The sequence below is a fragment of the Rhizophagus irregularis genome, chromosome 13 (genome assembly GCF_026210795.1).
Source record: "Rhizophagus irregularis chromosome 13, complete sequence".
In the NCBI taxonomy this organism is placed as follows: domain Eukaryota; kingdom Fungi; phylum Glomeromycota; class Glomeromycetes; order Glomerales; family Glomeraceae; genus Rhizophagus; species Rhizophagus irregularis.
This window is the reverse complement of record NC_089441.1, coordinates 182448-204365: the sequence shown is the minus strand read 5'-3', so window position 1 is coordinate 204365 and position 21918 is coordinate 182448. Positions and strand designations below refer to the sequence as shown.

At 27.7% G+C, this 21918-nt stretch overlaps 7 protein-coding genes across 7 annotated transcripts; 6 read left to right on the top strand and 1 right to left on the bottom strand.

Annotated features, from left to right (window-relative positions):
- Nucleotides 1–432: 432 nt before the first annotated feature.
- OCT59_004689 (uncharacterized protein) lies at nt 433–1927 on the top strand (the record flags this gene model as incomplete). The annotated part of the gene is made up of 3 exons (XM_025331247.2): nt 433–837; nt 923–1790; nt 1863–1927. 3 exons carry the CDS (start codon nt 433–435, stop codon nt 1925–1927), a joined length of 1338 nt encoding a protein of 445 aa, XP_025165964.2.
- A 3243-nt stretch (nt 1928–5170) lies between these two features.
- OCT59_004688 (uncharacterized protein) lies at nt 5171–6739 on the top strand (the record flags this gene model as incomplete). The annotated part of the gene is made up of 4 exons (XM_066137858.1): nt 5171–5656; nt 5753–5891; nt 6313–6624; nt 6696–6739. 4 exons carry the CDS (start codon nt 5171–5173, stop codon nt 6737–6739), a joined length of 981 nt encoding a protein of 326 aa, XP_065997058.1.
- A 1201-nt stretch (nt 6740–7940) lies between these two features.
- On the top strand, nt 7941–8198 carry OCT59_004687 (Coronin-like protein crn1; the record flags this gene model as incomplete). The annotated part of the gene is made up of 1 exon (XM_066137857.1): nt 7941–8198. One exon carries the CDS (start codon nt 7941–7943, stop codon nt 8196–8198), a length of 258 nt encoding a protein of 85 aa, XP_065997057.1.
- Nucleotides 8199–8540: 342 nt separating this feature from the next.
- OCT59_004686 (uncharacterized protein) lies at nt 8541–9490 on the top strand. The gene is made up of 2 exons (XM_025328591.2): nt 8541–8781; nt 8874–9490. The coding sequence occupies exons 1-2, from the start codon at nt 8583–8585 to the stop codon at nt 9092–9094; spliced, it is 420 nt and encodes a 139-aa protein (XP_025165962.1). The 5' UTR covers nt 8541–8582; the 3' UTR covers nt 9095–9490.
- A 419-nt stretch (nt 9491–9909) lies between these two features.
- On the top strand, nt 9910–10197 carry OCT59_004685 (uncharacterized protein; the record flags this gene model as incomplete). Its single annotated transcript, XM_066137856.1, has 1 exon — nt 9910–10197. The coding sequence occupies one exon, from the start codon at nt 9910–9912 to the stop codon at nt 10195–10197; it is 288 nt and encodes a 95-aa protein (XP_065997056.1).
- Nucleotides 10198–15579: 5382 nt separating this feature from the next.
- On the top strand, nt 15580–16237 carry OCT59_004684 (uncharacterized protein; the record flags this gene model as incomplete). Its single annotated transcript, XM_025312031.1, has 2 exons — nt 15580–15903; nt 15977–16237. 2 exons carry the CDS (start codon nt 15580–15582, stop codon nt 16235–16237), a joined length of 585 nt encoding a protein of 194 aa, XP_025165961.1.
- Nucleotides 16238–17134: 897 nt separating this feature from the next.
- OCT59_004683 (uncharacterized protein) lies at nt 17135–18367 on the bottom strand (the record flags this gene model as incomplete). The annotated part of the gene is made up of 4 exons (XM_066137855.1): nt 17135–17140; nt 17318–17402; nt 17484–17580; nt 18178–18367. 4 exons carry the CDS (start codon nt 18365–18367, stop codon nt 17135–17137), a joined length of 378 nt encoding a protein of 125 aa, XP_065997055.1.
- Between the last annotated feature and the right edge of the window lie 3551 nt (nt 18368–21918).

Here is a 21918-nt window from a genome sequence, read left to right as displayed (position 1 = left end):
GTTAAATGGATCAAAGAATATGTCAGTGAAATATAACAAAATATCACAATGTTTGATTATGTTAAATTTTACTTAATTTGAAAATATAAATATTTTTAATAAATTCAATCTGGTTGATTATGATAGTATAAAATCTGCGGTAAAAAAAAAATCGATTATGTTCCACCGCCCCTATAAAAAATTTTATCCGTTATTTCTGTAAAAACTCCGTAAAAATGAGCCTTTTACGGATCCATTCACGGAAAATGTAAATTATTCTTAATTCCGGAAATGAGCCTTTTACGGAAAAAAGACGGAATATAAAAACGGATCGACTTTTTTACAGGGCACTAACTAAATTTGGAAATTAGATACCATTTTCGTCCTGATTGATTAATATAAAAGAAAATAACGCCTTAATATTTCCAATTTATTTCCGAAATAAAATTGAACATGAAATTAGCCATCAACCATAAAAATTGTTCTACTGAAAAAGATGGTATACCATGGTGTAAAGAATGTGTTCCTTGTTGTATAATTGAAGGATGGAGCAGTGGAAATCACGATATTGATGAATTTATCAAGAATACGATTTACAATACAAATTTACGTCATACTAGTATTGATAATTATTCTCTATTATTTCTTGAATGGGTACCATTTGAAAGATTTAAGAAAATAAGACAAATTGGTGTAGGTGGATTTGCCAAAGTATATACTGCAATATGGATCGATGGTCAAGCAATATATAAAAGACAAGATGATGGAAATTGGAAAAAATTAGATCCTAAACCCATAAAAGTTGCATTAAAAAGGTTAAATGGATCACAGAATATATCAGCTGAATATTTAAATGAGGTGACTTTTTTGCATATTAATTATTATTTTTTTTCTATGTATTAAATATTAATATTTCAGTTATAATTTTTACTTTAAATAATAGCTTAAAACACATTGGGATTTAAATCAATCATTTGATGATTCATTAAAATTTTATGGAATGACAAAAGATCCTGAAACTAAAGAATTTATGATGATTTTAGAATTTGCAGAAAAAGGAAATTTGAGATGTTTTCTCTCAAGTAATTTCAACAATATTTTATGGAAAGATAAAATTTTCAATTTACACGGGTTAGCATATGACCTCAAGAATTTACATAAATTAGGATATTTTCATAGAGATTTTCATAGTGGAAATATATTACAAAATATTAGTGGAGGAGCTTTTGTTTCAGATTTTGGATTATCTAGACCATCCAATGAACAAATATCAAATAAAGTATGCGGAGTATTGCCATATATTGCTCCAGAAGTTTTGAATGGAGAACCATACACACTATCCTCTGATATCTATAGTTTTGGTGTAATTATGGGTGAATTATCATCTGGTAAACCACCATTTTATAAAAAAAAACATGATACTACCTTAGCATTAGCAATATGTAATGGACTCAGACCAGAATTTGGAAAAGGAACTCCTGAATTTTATAAAAAACTAGCTCATAAATGTATGAATGCTAATCCTCATCAAAGACCAACGGCAATTGAATTATATGAAATAATTGATTTTTGGGATAAGTGTATCAAAAGTATAAATTATCAAGAAAAAGAAAATTTTGGTTATAAAGGAAAAGAGATTAAATTTATGTTTAAAGAAGCTGATAAAGAAATACAAAATATTTCAACTTCATATGAGATAAACCCTGATGCTATATATACTAGTAGAGTATTTACATTTAGAAACTTGTCAAACCCTATTAATTCACCTATTATTACTTCTTTATACTTAAATGATGAAGAAAATAACAAAGGTATTTTGTTTAAAGGCTTTTATTATCGAATAATTAATCCTATAATTACTAACTTTGTTACATTTTTAATAGATTGTAAAGATTCTCAATTATTTAACTTGGAAGTTTCTAGCTCGCATGAAAATGATACTGATTGATGATTGATTTTTAAGCTATAGCAAATTGCGATTTAAGGACGATGAGAAATGTAGTATTGTAGTATCGTTTTTTAAATATCTCATTGATTAGAGATTTTGTTTGTTCTTTTCATCTACCTATAACTTCCTTTTTATTTGAGACAACATGCATTTTCTGATATATATTTAGTAATATTATTTCTATTCTTTTATAATTTATATAAATTATACTTTATCTAAATATTTAATAAATGAATAGATTCATTTCTTAACTATTATGATCGGACAAACTCGTCATCACACGACCAAATAAATTTTTTTCCTCAAACATGACACGGCCGATGATGAGAATTTATATAGGATTTGTCATTTCGTAATTAAATAAGATTATGGCTGAAAAAAAATATTATAAGCCTCAGCTCTGAATGGACTATAAATTCGACCGGAATTAATATAATTGTTCTGTAGTTCCACCCTAAATTAGCCGTACTGGATACCGGATAAAACTGTTACGGATCGAAACACTAGTACAATTGGGTATCGACTTGGAAAAATTACTTTTGGACGTTTCAATTATGAAAAATAAATAGAGTAAACTATTTTAATTATCTATTTATAATAAATGTATTTTTGAGATGAAATTGTTTCTTTTTATTGGATGACAAGATCGAATTATCAAAATAATTTTAATTATTTTTTTTTTTTGGGTAAAATGATTAAAGTACTCTATTCTCTTAGGATTAGTATTTGTATTATTTATAGTTTTTTTGAAAATTTTATTCTGTCTTACAAAGTATTTAAAGTTTTATCCACCGGTTAGACAAAAACTGACTCACACCAATAGTTCATAATACAGCTTTTAAGAATAATTGTCTGGAGCGTAGCGTAGCGAAGGACATTCTCGATTTGATAGTTAACCCATGTAATATTCCTTCCTTCGTCTACATCATTCTTATTCACCCCTGCATTTTCCTTTTTTGATTATATATTTCTATTTGGTTGAAAAGATAATAGTTAAAAAAATGCCGACTGATTATTTTTTTATTGGAAATTTGATCACAATGATGTTACGATGTAAATTATTAGAACGGGTATTTTTAAAGGTCCGTCTGAATACAGAAAATTTTTGTATTATCTAATTTACTATATAAGATGACTCATATATCAAACAAACTATTAATCATGGTTGATAACAATATTCAGACTATAAAGTATAAATATTGTTGTAATTGTAGACTTATTTCACGTGATAAGAAAATAATATAAAAAGGGGGCACCTTCCTAACAAAAAAAAAAGTCACTACCTACTCTCCTAACAAAAAAACCATGAACAATATGAACAAAAAGTTGATAATAAAGTTGTTTCCGAGTTCTAAACTCTTCTAACAAAAAAAAAGACGATTTTTCTTCACGTCTTCCTTTAGGTATGTGGGTCGGGAGTGTGGGTTTGTGTGTGTTTGTGTGTGGGTGGTGTTATAACTTCTTTTTTTTCGTCTTCCTTTTAGGTCTATCCTTCTCTTCCATACGAAGGCTTTTTTGGATAAAACTAAACTCTCCTAAAAAAAAAAAGATGACGAACAACAAAAGGCTTTTATAGATAATAATGTTACCTCCGACCTAACTGGATTTTAAAGAGGTGGGTAAAGAGTATTCTATCACCCACTGGCCATAATCCTTGACTGCACACCGCGAAAGCAACGTGCGAAGGTTTATGAGGGCTGACCGGACGGCTTTAAAGGGTTGCAAACAGATGACTGGGGCCCATCATACGAGAACCCACCCCAAGGTTATATCTTTGAAAGTGGAGCCTTGGTTAAGGTACCTGAATATAAGTCATCAGGTTCAAATTCACCGTCTTAAAGATATAGTAGTTGGTCTGCCAAGTGCTCTGGAGCCACTCTTGCAAAGGATCTGATGGTCATAATAGAGAATATAGATGGTGGTGAAGGATACCATAATATATATAGTCACTCCTGAAATGTATGCTTATCCCTAAGGTAATTGGGTTATGGTGTATGGCTACTTGTCAAAATGGTCACTGTTTACAATACCATTTTGGTGTCCAATCTGGAGGACATAGATAGTAGTGAAGGATACCATATATATAGTCACTCCCGAAACGTATGCTTATCCCTAAGGTAGTTGGGTTGTGGTGTACAACCACTTGTCAAAATGGTCACTGTTTACAATACCATTTTGGTATTCGCTATTATAGCCTGAAGTGAATGAGCTAGAACTAATGTAAGCTTTTAATGTTAATTTATAGGAACCTGTGGCAGAAAGAAATGCAACAAAGAGAATTCCAGGACTTCAAGAAATTAAATCAGTTCTAATCTTTTCAGTTTACATTTTTTGTTATTTTATGTTACCACATAATTAGTTAATTGCGAAGATCAAGCTTCTTTCTTAATTTCTGTTTCTTTTAAGTATAAATTCTATTATAAATACCAAAAATAGAATAGTATAGTAGAAAATGTTTGTTTAATTTTTAACGTTGTACAGAAAAAAATGTAAAAATAATGATCGATGCAATATAATACAATAAAAGTTCGTATGAATTTATCCATTTTAAACACTCAATTTATAACCCTGGATTGATATTTTAAATTTTAAACTTAAAATTATGAGTCTTTTTCCATAAGATTATTTTTGAATTTTACTCAGACGTTATATAATAAAATACATTGTACGTTAAAAAAAATAATAATTCAAATTCTATAGACGCCATTTGCTATTATTAGCTTATTAGCTATTTAGGACATAACTAAATAAATAATTTGACATGTTGAAAAAATTGTTAACGATCAAATTTAAACAATGATTTTTTATATGTTTTGAAAAATCCTTTAAATCATATTCCTTTTTTTGTAATACTGATAATTTGCTATTTTTCGTAATCAATTTTTTTTTGTTTAATGTTGTAACAACAGACTTTAACGGTTACCGTTTTCCTACTTTTATATCACATGTCGTACAAATAAATTTATTTTAAGCTTAAACTTGGAATATTTGAATAACAATAATCCAAATTATGTTCTTAATGAATTAATTATTATAATAAATTCGTATAGGAAACTATGAAAAAATTGATTGTTTTTCACTTTGATCAATTCAATGGTTAAAATGACGTATCTGTGATCTACGACTAACTAATTTTGAAAATCAAATTCCTTTTTCGTAAAAAGTAAATAAAAGTAACGCCTAATTGCAAATAACGCCCAATAATAATTCATTCCCGTTAAAAAAAGTACGATTTAAATTAATATGAACAAAGAAAACGAAACTAAAGTTACAATAGAATTTGTATCTAAAAATTTAAATGTCTCTGATAAAGATTGTAATTCAGCGATGACTATCAACCATAAAAAGTGTTCTCAATGCGATAAGCCATTTATTGAAGAATCATGGTGTAAAGAATGTGATCCATTTAGAATGATTGAAGGATGGACCAGTGAAAATCATGATATTGATGAATTTATCAAGAATACGATTTATGATGAAGCATTAAATTATTATGGTAATTATTATCCAGAATTTCTTGAATGGGTATCATTTGATAGATTTGAAGATATAAAGAAAATTGGCGAAGGCGGATTTGCCAAAGTGTATTCCGCAACATGGATTGATGGTCGGGCAAAATATAAAAGACAAGATGATGAGGGTTGGAAAAAATTAGATCCCGAACCTATGAAAGTTGCTTTGAAAAATTTGAATGGATCGCAGAGTATGTCAGCTGAATATTTAAATGAGGTATTTTCTAACGAATTTTACATTTATGATTTTTTAGTTATAAATGTTTTAATTACAACTACCTTATTACTTTATTCAATTTAATGTAAATAATAGCTTCAAACGCATTGGAATTTAAATAAATCGCTGAAATCATCATTAAAATTTTATGGAATGACTAAAGATCCAGCAACTAAAGAATTCATGATGATTTTACAATTTGCAGAAAAAGGAAATTTGAAATGTTTTCTTTCAAGTAATTTCAGCAACTTTTTATGGAAAGATAAAATTGTTTATTTATGTGGATTAGCAGATGACCTCAATAGTTTGCATAAATTAGGTTTTTTTTATAGAGACCTCCATAGTGGAAATATATTACAAAATATTAGTGGAGGAGCTTTTGTTTCAGATTTTGGACTATCTGGGTCACCAAATGAACAAAAATCATGTAATAAAATACGTGGAGTATTACCATATATTGCTCCAGAAGTTTTGAATGAAGAACCATATACATTATCCTCTGATATTTACAGTTTTTGGTGTAATTATGGCTGAATTATCATCTGGAAAATCACCGTTTCATAAAAGAAAACATGATGCTACCTTAGCATTAGAAATATGTAATGGACTCAGGCCAGAATTTGGAAAAGGAACTCCTGAAATTTATAAAAAATTAGCTTATAGATGTATGGATGCTAACCCTGATCAAAGACCAGCAGCAGATGAATTATTGGATATATTAGCGGTTTGGGATGGTTGTACTAGACGTAATGAAAATCAAGAAGAAGAAAAAATTGGTTATAAAAGAAAACAAATCAAGGCTATGTTTGAAGAAGCCGATAAAGAAATACCAAATATTTCAACTTCATATGAAAAGAATTCTGATGCTATTTATACTAGTAGAGTATTTACATTTAGCAATTTATCAAAACCTATTAATTCATCGATTATTACATCTTTATACCTAAATGATGAAGAAAATAATAACGGTAAGGTATTTAAGTTTTTTATCATCAAATAATTAATTCCCTAATTTCTAATTTTGTCGCTTTATTAAAAGATTGTCAAGATTCTCAAATACTTGACTTGGAGGTTCCTAATTAAGAGGTAATATAATCTACTACTTACTTTGTAATATTTATTCTTAAAATATTTAATGTCTTATTTAAACTATAGATGATGAAAATAATTCTGAGCAAGTGACAAACAAACAAATTGAGTAATCTTTTTAAAAAATTTTTATATGGGTACTTGTTGGTAGTTCACTTCATCTATTTATAACATTTACTTTTTTTATGAAGATAATAAATTATTTAGCTTTTACAAAAACTCAAAAAAAGCGCTGCACAATTTAATTCATACCTCTTAAAAGAAAAAAAAATTTTAAAAAAATTACACAGCATAATAGTAGAGAGTAACACGTAAATGACGTAATTAATTATTGTCTTGCTTCAAATCTTGCCAATTAGAGTTATACTGTAGAGAATAAATGATATCACAATCCAAAGAATCTTATAGAATATACTCAACATTGCGCCATTACTTAATATAGTACATATTTTTTCCTTACCTGAGGTAAACGAAATTTAGGTTATGATTTTTTACTGACCCGGTTGCGACCCTCGATGGCCTCAAAGAACACATACGGAGTGTACAAGGCACCAGCACTTGAAACCAATGGAGCAGAACTTAGCATGTTAAATGACAGTGGAAAATTTTCTCCTCGAAATGATCAGAGCCTTCATGATATGCTCCACATATTCGTATCAAAGAACAATCTCAAGTTTACCGTGTTCATTGAAACACCCTCGAAATCATTTTCAGATTGGTCGTTCCGAAGGTGTGTCAGCTTTATGGTCTTGGCGAATCAGACGATCTCTCATTATCAGTGTTCCCGCCTCTCACTTGCGAGTATAAAGAACTGAAAGAGGATTCTCCCAAGGTAATACTTAACAACCTTGTAATTGAACTGAACTACTGAAGGCTCGTCTCAAGTCCATTCCAATCAGCGAGAATGAAGCATCGAAATCACAATATGTCTTCTCCTATCTTGTCGCCGGGTAAATCTGTACGAAGGCAAGTTTGAGCTCCGACCAGAGAAAAACATCACAGGACAAAATAGACACGGATCAGTCGATTTCGCAATAGACTTACTCCAAACCGCAAAAACTGTCGGTGTGACAGAGGTAAAAGACGAAGATTTTTTTAACAGAATGTCGTTCAACTCGATCAAACCGTAAACATAAGGCGAATGAGATGGAGGAAGAGAGTGTATTTGTAGGTAAGGTATTCGGAATTGTCACAGATGCTGAAAAGTAGTACTTTATGGAATGTGGAATGCTCGCTTGACGACCAAGATAGGCTGAAATTCAAACTATCTGAACCGGTGGTCTTTGTATACAAAGACGAGAATATGGAAAATATGGTTAGGAAAGTTCTCGGTCATATTGCATGGTTATTAGAGGAGGTACAAAAACCGGATTCAGATTCTCAAAAGTGGAGAAAAAATCATGGGTCATCGAGCAGTCTTGCGGAAAAATCTGATACTACAGATAGTTCTTAGCGTAGTAAATCATGGGCAAAGTCCCGATCCTGTATTTTAACGTCCGATATATATATTTATTTTTGAAAGTCTTTACATTCGCAATATAATATTAAATAATTCCATCGTAAAAAAGTATTACTAATTATGTCATCGATAAATTTCTCTTAAGATGTGCGAAAATCAATTAAGCCAATCAAAATTTAGACGCCACAAAATCACGTGGGGTAAATTCTCATAATAACGTGCCGCAGCTAGGTCGGTCATGTGAGATCTGTTCGCGACATTACAAATCACAAATATGCCGAGCTTGTGTTACATTAAATTTAATAAAAACCACAAAATGACATCACTACATCACTTACTCTTTAAACTTTTTTAAACTATTAAGAAAAACTCGTAAATATGTCTGATTATCAGTCTCTCCGGTCCCTTTTTCCTCAATTTAAGGAAGAAGTACTAAAAAAGGCAATAGAAATTTCCAAGTGCCCTGTGAATTGGAATAAATACAATAAGTGGGTTGAAGCGGGAAGACCGTATGAGGAACACGAAGAAGTACTTATGAATCTGAAACATGAATATGAATCTCAGAAAAGATCAGTTGGTAAGTCTATTGATTTGTACTCATTCTACTATTTCGTTTTCATGTATATGTTTGGTTATATAGTCAAACTTATAAATAAAATTCTTTTTAAGGAACCAGAAAATATGCTGACGGAGGAAGAGAATGCAGAAATGGAGTTAGTACTCAGAGAAACCCCAGGAATGCGGATCGAAACGCCGGGAAAACAAGCAATGGAACTCCTTCCGCAACAAGAACCAAAACCACCAACCGTAAGGAAGGTGAATATTGTGGTCAAGCTTCTGGACTCAAACGAGTTCCCAACGTTAGCGAGGTATACGAATCAGATGATTAGATCTAAAAAAAGACAATATTCTTAACGACGTGATTGGATGTGATATTATTGGAGTGGTTAGAGAATTTAAATATAATAAAAAACGTGATCGAATGGAGCTAATCGGATCAAAATTAGACATTTATAATATCGTTCCTAAGGAGTCATACATGTACGCAATGATTTTACCAAATGGGCATTACTTAATGTTAAGACATATAGTGGGAAGATGGTTTAGGGGATTGGGGTATTTCCCTAATCATGATTCTTATACACAATTTCTTAATCTATTCTTTACTAATAAGATGTCTGGCAATAAGCCCTAATGAATTATAATATTTTTTTTTATTATCGCAATATGTATTTTTTTCTTTTAAACAAATAATAAACCAAAGACGCATTTTTACTTAACATTGCTATATACTTTGTCGTGTGATGTGAACAAACGATGAGTTCCAATTAGTCTATACGTTCTTACCCACATACATAGTTAATTATTTTTTATTTCCACAAATTCCTCGAATTTCCATCATTCTGTATCTGTTCCAATCCGCGAATCATCCGTCACCCGTCATCCGGGAAAATTTGAACCATCTGATCCGTCATACGTCAAGAAAAATCCAAATCCAAATCCAAAGGTTCATCCGTCAGATAATCCGTATCACTACATGATTACATGATTACTATTGATCAGCAGTTATTCAGGCCAATATATAATCCTGGCCATCCTGGCCTGAATTATAATTCACGGCTATGTCGGTCATTTCCATTTTGGCAATAGCGTTCCGCAAAAATAATTCTTTCTGAATAAAAAAGCCAGGTCCTGTACGCAAGTTATGGACAAGAGCAAAAGATATGGGATCTTTTACTTTGAATCGCATGAACACCTCCTCCGTTGTTTGGAGGCTCCGCATCTTTGGAAAGTCGCCCAATCCCATTCGCTCACTCGACCTTCGAGACAGTCGTCTAACGACAAAAAGAAAAACACGACCTCAGGCAAAGGGAAAGCTGTGGGCGGTAAGCCTAAGCCTTCGACTCGTTCGCGTGGCAAATTACAACATGTCAAAAGGACTGATGATACACGTTCTTTGCTTACCCAATTATTGAAACTTCTGGTCACCTAGTGGTCGTGTATAATCCTAATTTAGTTTTACTAATTTTTTTATTTTATTTTAAGTTCTTTGGCGGCGCATTCTGGGACAGTTTGTGGAACTGTTCCGTTTTGTTGTCCTTTAATGATCAGATGTCACTGCCTGTTGTGGCGGTTTTTTTGTTTGTAGCCATGTTTGTTTTAGACTCAATTTATTGTTGTCTTTACATCTTGTACTTCAATTTGGTTCATCTGCTAATAAAAATAAAAATAAAATTCTTTCTGAATAAAAATGTCCTTTTTAAAACTAACGTAACAAACATGATAAACACATTTATTTTCATATAGAATTCCCCGATTCTAAGAAAGCATAGAGTTCTATGAATTCTATGATTTTTTTCTCACGTACATATAGGAGTACTCTTCGGATAAATGAAAATAAACCCGTTGCAAAGTAATCATTCTTAATGTAGTCAATGTACTAATATCAACTTCATTTAATATTATTGCTTCCAGCTTCCTCGTTCTATTAAATGATATATGGAAACGTTTCACAACTCGGAAATATCCACTAATAATAGATGAAGAAGCGAATAGTATTCATCCATTACGCTCGCGCACATACAATTTTTAAACTTTATTGATCACTTAAATTCGACAGAAAAAATTTAATAATACAGACATAATTAGTTGGTGAATTCAAGTAATTTCGACTGGTGTTTCTCATAAAATAGAAATATGATTTTTTTTATTGCCGATATTATTTACTATTCTTTCTTTCTATTTGACTAATTCTTTTTAGTCTTTTCATTTTTTTTACGTATAAATAAACGTATGTATTATTAATTATCCTCTTTTCTATTTTATATCATTTGATTGTGTAAAATTATCCAAATGATTCAATAAATTACTGTTTTTATAAATATAGACTCTATGAATTTACATGCAAAGATACATAATCCAACACGCTGATAATTATACAATGTTATGGTACAAATACAATTTAAATCTTTGATAAATGGGGTTCGGCTAATTATAAGATTTTGCTTCGAAAATTAATTTTTTCTTTACTATTAATTTTATTTAACAAACATTAACTAACATTCGTTTTTTATCTTTTGTACCGCCGGGCCCATTTCGAAGCTAAACTTTGAAAAAAAAATTTTTTATTTTAACAAACGTTAACTTTTTTGTAGGTCAGAACACGAAGGTACTGGTCCCAGGCTCCATTTCGAAGGTAACTTTGAAATTATTTTTTTTACTCAAACGGAACGTTGACAAACGTTTCATTAATTTTTTTTGTAGGGTTTCTGCACTCCTAAACGGAATTTTGAATTATACAAATTAGGGTAAAATTTTACAAGGAATTAATTAAAAGTATTAATAAATTTATATCAACCCTATAAAAAATTTTTTATCCGAATATTTCCATTATTTCTCTGTAATTTTCGTGAAAATGATACATTCACGGAAAAAACATGGAAATATAAACACGGATCAAACATTTTCTACAGGGCAATATAATAAAAGAAAGTACAAAAATTACAAATTCTTAAAAATTATATTTTTTATCTTTTTTAAAAGGTTAGATAGATTAGCGTGTAATAAAATCTCAGAAAACAATTTTTGGCCGAACCCTGGAATTTATTAAAATATTAAAAATATAAAAAAGTATTCATTTATCTAACTTTGAAACATCAAGGATATCATATTTAAATTTTTTGATTCACTATAGAAATTTATGAGACGGACATTCAGTATATTAATAAGAAAATAAAGAAAATAGAAGAAATAAATTTTACGAAGTTTTATTAAAATTAAAATCATCATCCTTGCATGCATAAAACATATAAAGCTGTTTTTTCGATGACAATTTCCGGACATTCTTTTTTTTATAGGGCATTAAAAATGTGTCCAGGTGTCCGGAAAATGTCTGGTGCAATATTCCGGACGCCGAGACATTTTGAATTTCCAGAAAATGTCCAGAAAATGTCTAGGACTGGTGTCCTGAAAGTGACTAATTTTCCGGACATTTTCGATGACCAATTTCTGGGCATTCTTTTTTATAGGACGGGTGGATTAACTCAAAATTTATGAGTATAAAATTAATTGCTTATTATCTAATATATGTACAGTACAATTTGGGTTGAATTGCCCCTAAATGGAATATTGACCGATAAAAACATATGAAGTGTTAATTAATTTAAAAGAGATTGCTTAAGTGATCAATAATGAGCTAAAAATTATCTATTTAGATAATATCAATAATTTAATTATTTCACGGATGGCAGTGTAAATATTATAATTTTCTAAAAAAATTTTTTCGAAGCCAAAAGTTCAAACTGTGGCTTAAACCGCAGTACAGTCGGTTCAGTTTACCACCAGTTTTTTGAACCAAACGAACTTAAGAAAATTTATACCTTTAGTATCTCTCACAATTGAAACAATTCCCGAAACAAAATTACTAATTGATACCACAATTACAAACTTCAATTACCGATCAAACAAAATACGGATAAGTATTTCAAATTTTTAACCGTTCAACTCGGTGAATGATTGGCTGAATGAATATATCATATATATCATATTCGCCACGGGTAATAATAAACGAAACGTTAAAAACGTTTCTATTAATAAAAAAACCAAAATATAAAGTTTCGCAACTAAATAGTTGCGAAACTTACCGAAACTAAATGCGTTTCTTAAAAAAAATAATAAAATATTCAAAGTTTTGCAACGCGAAACTAACCGTTCGAAATTTACCGTTTCAACGTACACGTATCCCTTTCTTACAAAAAGAGATAAGAAACGTACAGTAATTCGTACGATATTTTAGAATGGTAGGCCATAGACTAGGAGAATTTCTCCTGTTCGAAAAGTTATTGTAGCTGGAGTTCATTAATTTTTACTTAAAGAATTATACGAAGTACAAAAAAAAAGATAGAAGCGGTTTCTAGAGATAAATAATCATAAATCTAACTTTCAGACATTATTTTGTTAATAACTTACAAATCTTCGATTATTGGTTGGAATAAAGTTTTACAGTCAAACATGTATGAAATATTTAGGAAACATCGTTATATCAAAGTTATACCGATATTGAAAATAAAATTTTATCGGTATATCAAGTTTTTAAGAATATGAGGTTAGACTGTACTGATTTTACTCCTATAATTATTTATTGAGACATCTCCGTTTAAAAGTGCTAGGTCTAGATCAATGAGTTACTTATATTTTGAATAACTTTTTGTAATAGTTACGTAATTTTGTGTATACCCACTGATTATTTTTTTTCTATAAATAAACCACATTTTGGAATTTTTTTTTATCTCTCTCATTTTTTAATCTCTCTCGTATTTTCTTTATAATATCTCTCGCGTTTTTTTTTTATAATATCTCTCTCATTTTTTTTTAATGATATATCTCGCGTTTTTAATATCTTTCTCGTATTTTCTCTATAATATCTCTCCCTTTTTTATAATATCTCTCGCGTTTTTTAATATCTCTTTCGTATTTTCTTTATAATATCTCTCTCATTTTTTTCTCTCGCATTTTTAATATCTCTCTCTTTTTTTTTATAACGACGTTTTTACAACGTTTTATAATGACGTTTTTATATTTTTTTATATTTTTTTTTATCTCTCTTTTTTTTTATAATGACGTTTTTTACAACGTTTTATAACGATGTTTTTTTATAACGTTGTTTTATAATGACGTTTTATATATATATTTTTTTTATACCGAGGTATCTCTCTCGTACAAAAAGAGTTTGTTTTGCAGTTTTATTAGTAAAAACGCCCATTTCCTGACGATGTCTAGGTTTTACATCTGGTCGTCACGCGTAACGAGGTATCTCTCTCGTACAAAAGGAGTTTGTTTTGCAGTTTTATTAGTAAAAACGCCCGTTATTTCTGGTGATGTCTAGGTTTTACATCTGGTCACCAGTATAATAAAGATGGTTGAACTTTCTAGACCATTGTATAGTATAATATACATAATGTGACTGTAGACGACCTTGGTTTATTGGAAACGTGATAAACCCATAGCATATGCCCCTGTCTCCCGGCTGGTCAGCCATAGCATCCCTCTGAGTTTGCCGATTGGTGTTTGAGGTCATAGCTCTAGAGTTCTTCCATATTTTAAGGTGTTTCTCTTCTTTTCTGTTTCTTTTCTTTCTCCTATGTGTTTAAAAGATTAAGAAAACAGAATTTTTTTAAAATCTTATCCTGGTGGAGAGCATGTCTATGCTTTGACTAGTTCGATTCTAGTCTAAGATCTTGACAATCGTATTTTAATTTTTTTGAGGGGAAATTTTTTTTTTAGGGGATGAATATTGATAATTATCCCTTTATCGAAATTTATCTCATGATGATTAATTATGATAATTATCAATATCGTTAATTAACATGATAATTAATTACGATAATTATCAATATTGCAAATTGTCTGCACTTAACTTATTTAATTTTGAGGTTATTATTGATAATTATCAATATAGTAAATTGTCTGCATTTAACCACAGATCAATAATTATCGATATTTATTTCCTAAAAATTCCTCGATGATAATATACAATAATTTACATTTTAGGTTGAAGCAACAATTGCTAGGTAAATAGGATTAAACTAGATTATTTTTATTAATGATAATTTTGAGCGCTTAATAAGAATTTATTCATTCATTGATTTTTTTACATCCAGTATGAATTTTTAATAATAGCGTTTGAATGACAAATGACAAGTGACGTTCATTTCAAAAAAAAAAAATGGATGAGTTTCAGTCATAATCATTTGTCAATTTATTCGTTTATCACATGATTTAATATAATGTAGGCCATAATTATAGTGCTACCAACATTAATCCCAAACTCAGCATTTGATGGCGTCATTTGTTCATTTGTTCGTTTCAATTCATTTGTCGAACATCGTTCTTCATCAGATCATTTATTGTATACATGTTTATATAACTTGTACTTATAAAAATACGTTGAATTAAAACGAGATATTTATTAACTTAAAATTATAATATAATTTTGACATTATATTTATATAATTTGTTTATATAACTTGTACTTATAAGAAATACGTTAAATTAAAACGAAATATTTATTAACTTAATTAAAATTATAATTTGACATGAATTCTTATTAAAAAAATTTTTTATTAAATATAAATCAAACAACATAAAAATCATTTGAAACATCTTTGAAAAATAACGTCATAACAGATAACTTATTTTGATTTTAATCACAATAGTTAATCACATTATTTTCAGCCCTCAAAGATTGATTTATCAAATATTCCCATTCTTTTTTTTTTCTTTTTTTTGGAATTATAATTTTATTTTTATTACTATAGTAATTTTTTCGTTTTGAAATCCTTCGTGGTCGATACCTCTATTTCCACATATCTAAAAAATGTTGATTAAAGAAGAAAAAAAAGTCGCAATTAAAAAAGAGAAGGATGTGATTAGACAAGAAATGGACACGATTAAAAAAAAGAAGGATGTGATTAAACAAGAAAAGGATGTGATTAAAAAAAAGAACTCAATTAAAAAAAAGAAGGACGTGATTAAACAAGAGAAGGACGTGATTAAAAAAGAAAAGGACGTGATTATTAAACAAGAGAAGGATGTGATTAAACAAGAAAAGGACGTGGTTATTAAACAAGAAAAGGACGTGATTATTAAACAAGAAAAGGACGTGGTTATTAAACAAGAAGAGAACGAAGATTCCTTTGAGGTATTGTATAAAACTAAATATATTTAATAAATTGTAAAAAAAAATTAACGTTAATAATTAAATCAATATAAAGTTCAACTCATCCACCGAAGAATCAACCAATAAAAAACGCAAAAAGTCTAGTAATAAAAAATCTCTTAATAAAAGACCGAAATCATTTTGGACTAAGGAAGAGGATCAGGCGTTATTCGATGCAGTCACATCATTTGTTAATGGGAGATGGAAAGACGTGTGTTCAAAAGATTCTTCTCTTACAGAACGTGGACCAAGAATGGTTTATCAAAGATGGAATACTAAAAGCAAATATTTCTTAGGAGCTAATGTTGGAAAATAATTTTGAGCCAATAATTTTTGTAACGTGATCTTTCTACCGCAGTAAGAATTTTTTTTTTAATATTTGAATCAAGTGATGATCATAATATCATCGTAAATAATAATAAAAGTAAAATAAAATTTAGTAATTATTCTTTCAATAAACGGAATTTCTATTTTCTTACCCCAATTCTTTAAAAAATGATCTATTATAAATTTTTTTAGTTTAGGCGTCAATATTCTTTTTTAAGATCAAATATAATCATCTTTATTTCACACCTAAAAATTGGCTTTACCTAAAGTAGTAGGATATGATTTAGTGGTAAAATAATATATCATAGTGAAAATGATAACAAATATTTATGTAATTACGCCATTAAAAAAAGAGATTTCTCGTACCTAATATCTAAGAAAACTTTTCTTATCTTAGAACTTTAGAATTATTTACGCTATTTACGCCATAAAGATTCGTTCAATCGAACAATCATAACTTTTTTATCAAGATCAATAAGAAATTTTTACATCACACGATACTAAACATTAATACTAAACCTAATCAGATTACCCAGAATTAGTTACAAACATTTAAAATTGAGATTTGTTTTTTTTTACCAAATAAGAATTAAAGAGTATTATGGCGTTATATTGTGTAATGGCGTCTTTTAAAATGTGGCGTGATGATTTATTAGCATTATATTATATTTTTTTTTTAAAAAAAATAAATTATATGAAAGTAAAAAAAATTGATATATGATTAAAAATTCTCACCTTTTTTTAAAAGATCTAATATACAAGAAAATTGATATATTATAAAAAACAAACTAACTCTGAATAAATTTCAAACCACACGTGTGAAAATGAATGATCATTTGTGTAATTGCGTCATTATGTTTGTGCAGAACTATGAGTAATCTCAGATCTACAACTTTAAAAAAAAAAAAAATGGATATATATAAACATCAAACAAATTTGTTAAAAATTATGAAAATCTTATGAAATCACTGAATGTGTCGTAAGATTTTTGAAATGAAATCAGATTTCATCATCATTAAAAAAAAATAAAAATAGTAAAATCGAAATATGATGAAAAAATCATTCATACTATGATCAAAAGTGTGATTGTTTCCAAAGTTGTTTTAAGTTTCATCATTCCACAATCCCCTTTGCGTAATAGTTTCAAAGTAGTTCTAGTAGATTTACATTGGCGTAAATTAGATGAAAGATACAAACAATAAGTTATAATACAATTGTTTAAATTTTTTAGTTACCTTTTGAATTTGTGTATTTTGTTTACGCCTTCTAAATCATGCGTGGGCTCAAAATTCCAAAATTCGGTATCAATGGGAAGTATATTTCCTATATTGGCTTACGAAAAAAAAAACACCAAGTTATTACACAAAAATTACGCAAAAGTAATATCACAAATAAAGAAAATAACGAAATAATTTTAACGAAAAAAAGAAAAAGTATTTTTATTATTATTATCTGGAATTTTTTTTTAAGAAAAAAATAAAAATAACGCTCACAGAATTATTATATTATAAATCTAAAAAAAAAACATATTCTTATAAAGCTGAACATTTTTTTTTTATTGCTAAAGTAAAATTAATTAGCGGAATTAAATGAGCTAGTCAAAAATTATTCCCTGGATAATAAATGCAACGACTTTTTAATTATCAATACAAAAAAAAAAAAAAGTAAAAAAAATTCTAGCTAAAAAGTAAATCTATATATATATAATATATATATAATATATATAACTAACTTTATAATACTAATTTTGTAATTTTGATCATTTGATCATCATCACTTCTTTTAGTTAGCTTGAATCAATACCAGTTTTATTTCTTCTGCAACAATATTTATCGTATTTATCGCAAAGGGCGGTTAGTCACCAATTTCTTTTGTTCGTTTTCTTGACTTTTTGATCACGAATTTCACCGTAGTCTTTTCTCATAAAACCTTTATTATTCTTCCTTTCTTTATCTTCTGATGGTGAAGAATATACTTGTTGAAGTTGTTGTTGAGTATGTAAGAAAAGACGAGTAGCGTAATCAATTTTTGCTGCTTCAATCATTGATTCTGTCGGTGGTTGTGATGTATGGTAAGAATTTTTTGATTTTTGTTGTGTTCTTGTTGCTGTTGTTGACATTGTGTTTTTTTTTATATATCTTAATAATATCTTAATAATATCTTAATATATATAATATATATATATAATTATTTATTTTATGTTTTTTTTTTAAAAAAAAATATATATTATTTTTTGATTATTTTTTTTTTTTCTAAATTTTTTTTTGGAACCAAAATTCGGGCGTATTTATAAATGTTGCAAAGTATAACACGTAATATATTTGGTAAGAAATGCATAAATAAAATAAAAAAAAATGATTGTTATACAACATAAATAAAACATTCGTAATATATTTATGAAATGTCAATGTTAAGATGAACTAAACCAAATATGTAACAACCACATGTGGCTTGATGTCATAAAATGTATAAGATTACACATAATTTATATAATTTATATAAAACGTTAAATAAAAATGATCTACTTTAGAATATCAAATTACTACTTTTATTAATATTTATTTGAATTATTTGACTAATAATTACTAAACAACTTTTTGTTATTCCTTATTTATATTACAAGTCACATTAATTCGGGTTTTTTTTTTCACTTCGGCTGTATTGTATAAAGTATATATATAATATTATATATTATACTATATATATAATACTTAATATTATACTATATTATACTATTATATACTATATGATACTATATGATACTATATATATATAATATATTGTATTATATTTATATGTTACTAAATATATCAAGAGAATAGAAAATCGTTTATTTATTACGTAACAATTTAATTTGCATATACAAAATGATTAAAAAAGGTGATATTGGAACAATGCCCCACGTATTGGTTATTACACCACTTTCATCATTAAAAAAAAAAAAAATCCTCAGGTGATAATTTTTAAACAAATAAACAATCATCGATTTATTTCCCGTGAAAATCATTTTTTTATGACGGAACATTTCTCCCTAATTTATAAAAATGATGATTTCATTTATTTATATTCCCTAACTATTATTTAAGCCTTCTTTTTTTACTTTTTTGTTTTTTTTTATTTAGAATATACAATTTTAAACGATAAATATTATATTTTTTTTTATTCATATCGAATGATTTCGATTGTCATACATTAATAGTAATTTCTTTTTTTTTTAAAAAAAAACAAAGTAAAAAAAAAAATTTTTTTTTTTAAAGCGAAAGTAAAAAGTAAAATGATCAACATTGTTTGTTACCTAATTAAAATAAATTGTAATGCATTCTTTTACTAAATATAAAAATTTGAGTAACAAATGACAAAATTCCTGTAAGTTTTCTGTCAAATGTATTATTGTATCATTATTGTTTCCCGGAATTATTATGTCACGAGAGAAAAAAAGCCTCACTGACATCACTCTATAATGCCGGCCGCTCAATACCGATTAAAGAAATTTACTCCGCCATGTTAAAACTAATTTAAGTAAATTGGCGTTTTTTTTTTCAAATAAAAAAAATATATTAAATTTCAAAACCTATGAAAAAAAAATTTTTTTTTTTTTTGGTAATTCCAAAATGACTCCATTACACAAAATTTTTACGTTTTGAAAATCTCATTAAACGTTCTAAACCATTTATTGTCACTGGTGGCTTAACATTTAGACCTAAGACAAAAAATTATAAAATAAACTAAATAAAGTAAATTACTTTGTACATATAATACATATATATTAATAAAATATTTAGAATGTTTCACAATCATAAATCTTTGAAAATTGTTTTCCGAGACATTTATCTAAATAAAGATTAGATTAAATATAATCAAATATAATTTCTTTAACTGTTATCGGATTTCAAATTTCCTAATTTATTTTCTTTTTTTTTTTTACAAAGAATATCAAGAATATCTTTGAACTTTATTCGTACTCTGTGATGCAGGAATATAAACAAAGCGTAATTTAATGTGTCATAGATCTATAAATTATTATTTATGTGTACAATATAATACGTGTTTAAATATGATTATTTTGTTATATATAAATTATAATTATATTCGAATTTTTTTTTATTTTTAATCCCTTTTCGAATTTTCTTTCTTTGACGATCTCAATTAAATCACGTGATTTCGATTAAAAAAAATATACAACTCAACTCAATTAATAAGATTATTTTTTTTTTTCTTCATATCTCTTTCATTTGATAGAGAGTAGCCGAATTATTATGAATAAAGAATTTCAATGATAAAAAAAGTTTAAAAGCCATTCAAAACAAAACAAAAAAATATACTGTATTTAGTTAAAATAATTCAAAATACGTTCCCATTGTTAAGACTTTTCCATGATAATCGATTTAAAACATTATCAATGAAAAAACTTATGAAATTATGATGTAATATTATTATTAGAAAAAAAAAAAAATTTATTAAAATTTTCCAAAAAATATATAATAAAATCTTACGGTAATTAATTAACCGATCCCAAGAAATTTCCCCGATTTGTGATAATCATATTTAACATTGCACATGCGCAACAAACTATGACGCAATTACACACAGAGCCGATCCGCACGTTATTTGTTTATTGTTCTTTAACTAAACTACTTTCTCCATAACTTTGGGAAAAAGGTTACGAAATAATTTAGATTCGGTGAAAAAAAAAAAAAAATTATTAGAATTAGTTTGAATCATATATTTTTTTGTTTTTGTTTTGTGTTACGCACTATTGGCGTTTCTGTATCGCGAAGATAACACGAAAAAATTAATTAATTTTTTTGATATGATCGATCAAAATATTATGAATCTTGTTGAAAATTCTCGAAATTTTTTTTTTCTCGTTTCTTTGTTTGAAAAAAATAAAATAAAATAAAATAAAAAAGAGTATTAGCTAAGACTTATTCGATAAAATGTACAACAATTAAAAAATTTTAAGAATAATTTAAATATTATATCATACGTGATTTACAAAAAAAAAAATTAAGAGTTACTAGGGTTGCCCGAATTATTTCTGAAACGTTACCCTTAAAATTATTTATCCTTAAAATTATTTAACGAGTTCCCATAAAGAATTTTTTAATTACAAAAGAAGTAATTATATCGTAAGATCATGCTTGATTATTTGTTAAACTAATCTATTTTTAAAATCAATATATTTATTTCGAAATCTTATTCTTTAAAGATGTAAAGGGTAATTGATGTGCAATTGGTTTGGGTCATTTGATGTGGGGCTATCTATAAAAGTTACCCGACTTTTGTAGTCAACGATACATTCCATTTTCGATTCCATTTACACAAAAAAAAATTCTTTTTTATATAAATATATATTTAACCTGATTTATTGTGCAAGATTTTACTTTTTTGTCTCCTTCTTTCTTTAAAGGTAACATTGTACCCATCAACACAATATAAAAATCTTTTCGATCACGAGTTTTATGTTACAAACTTTAAAACACATGATTTTTTTTTTCACCAGCCTCTTTTTTCTTCTCATGAAATTATGAAATTTAAACTGAAATTTGAGCAAAGAAAAAAAATCCCATTTTCTTTTTAATTAATATTTAAAAGTAGTGACTCAAATACATATAAAAAAGTAAATCTAATAAATAAAAAAAATATATATAATATCATAAATTCAAAAAT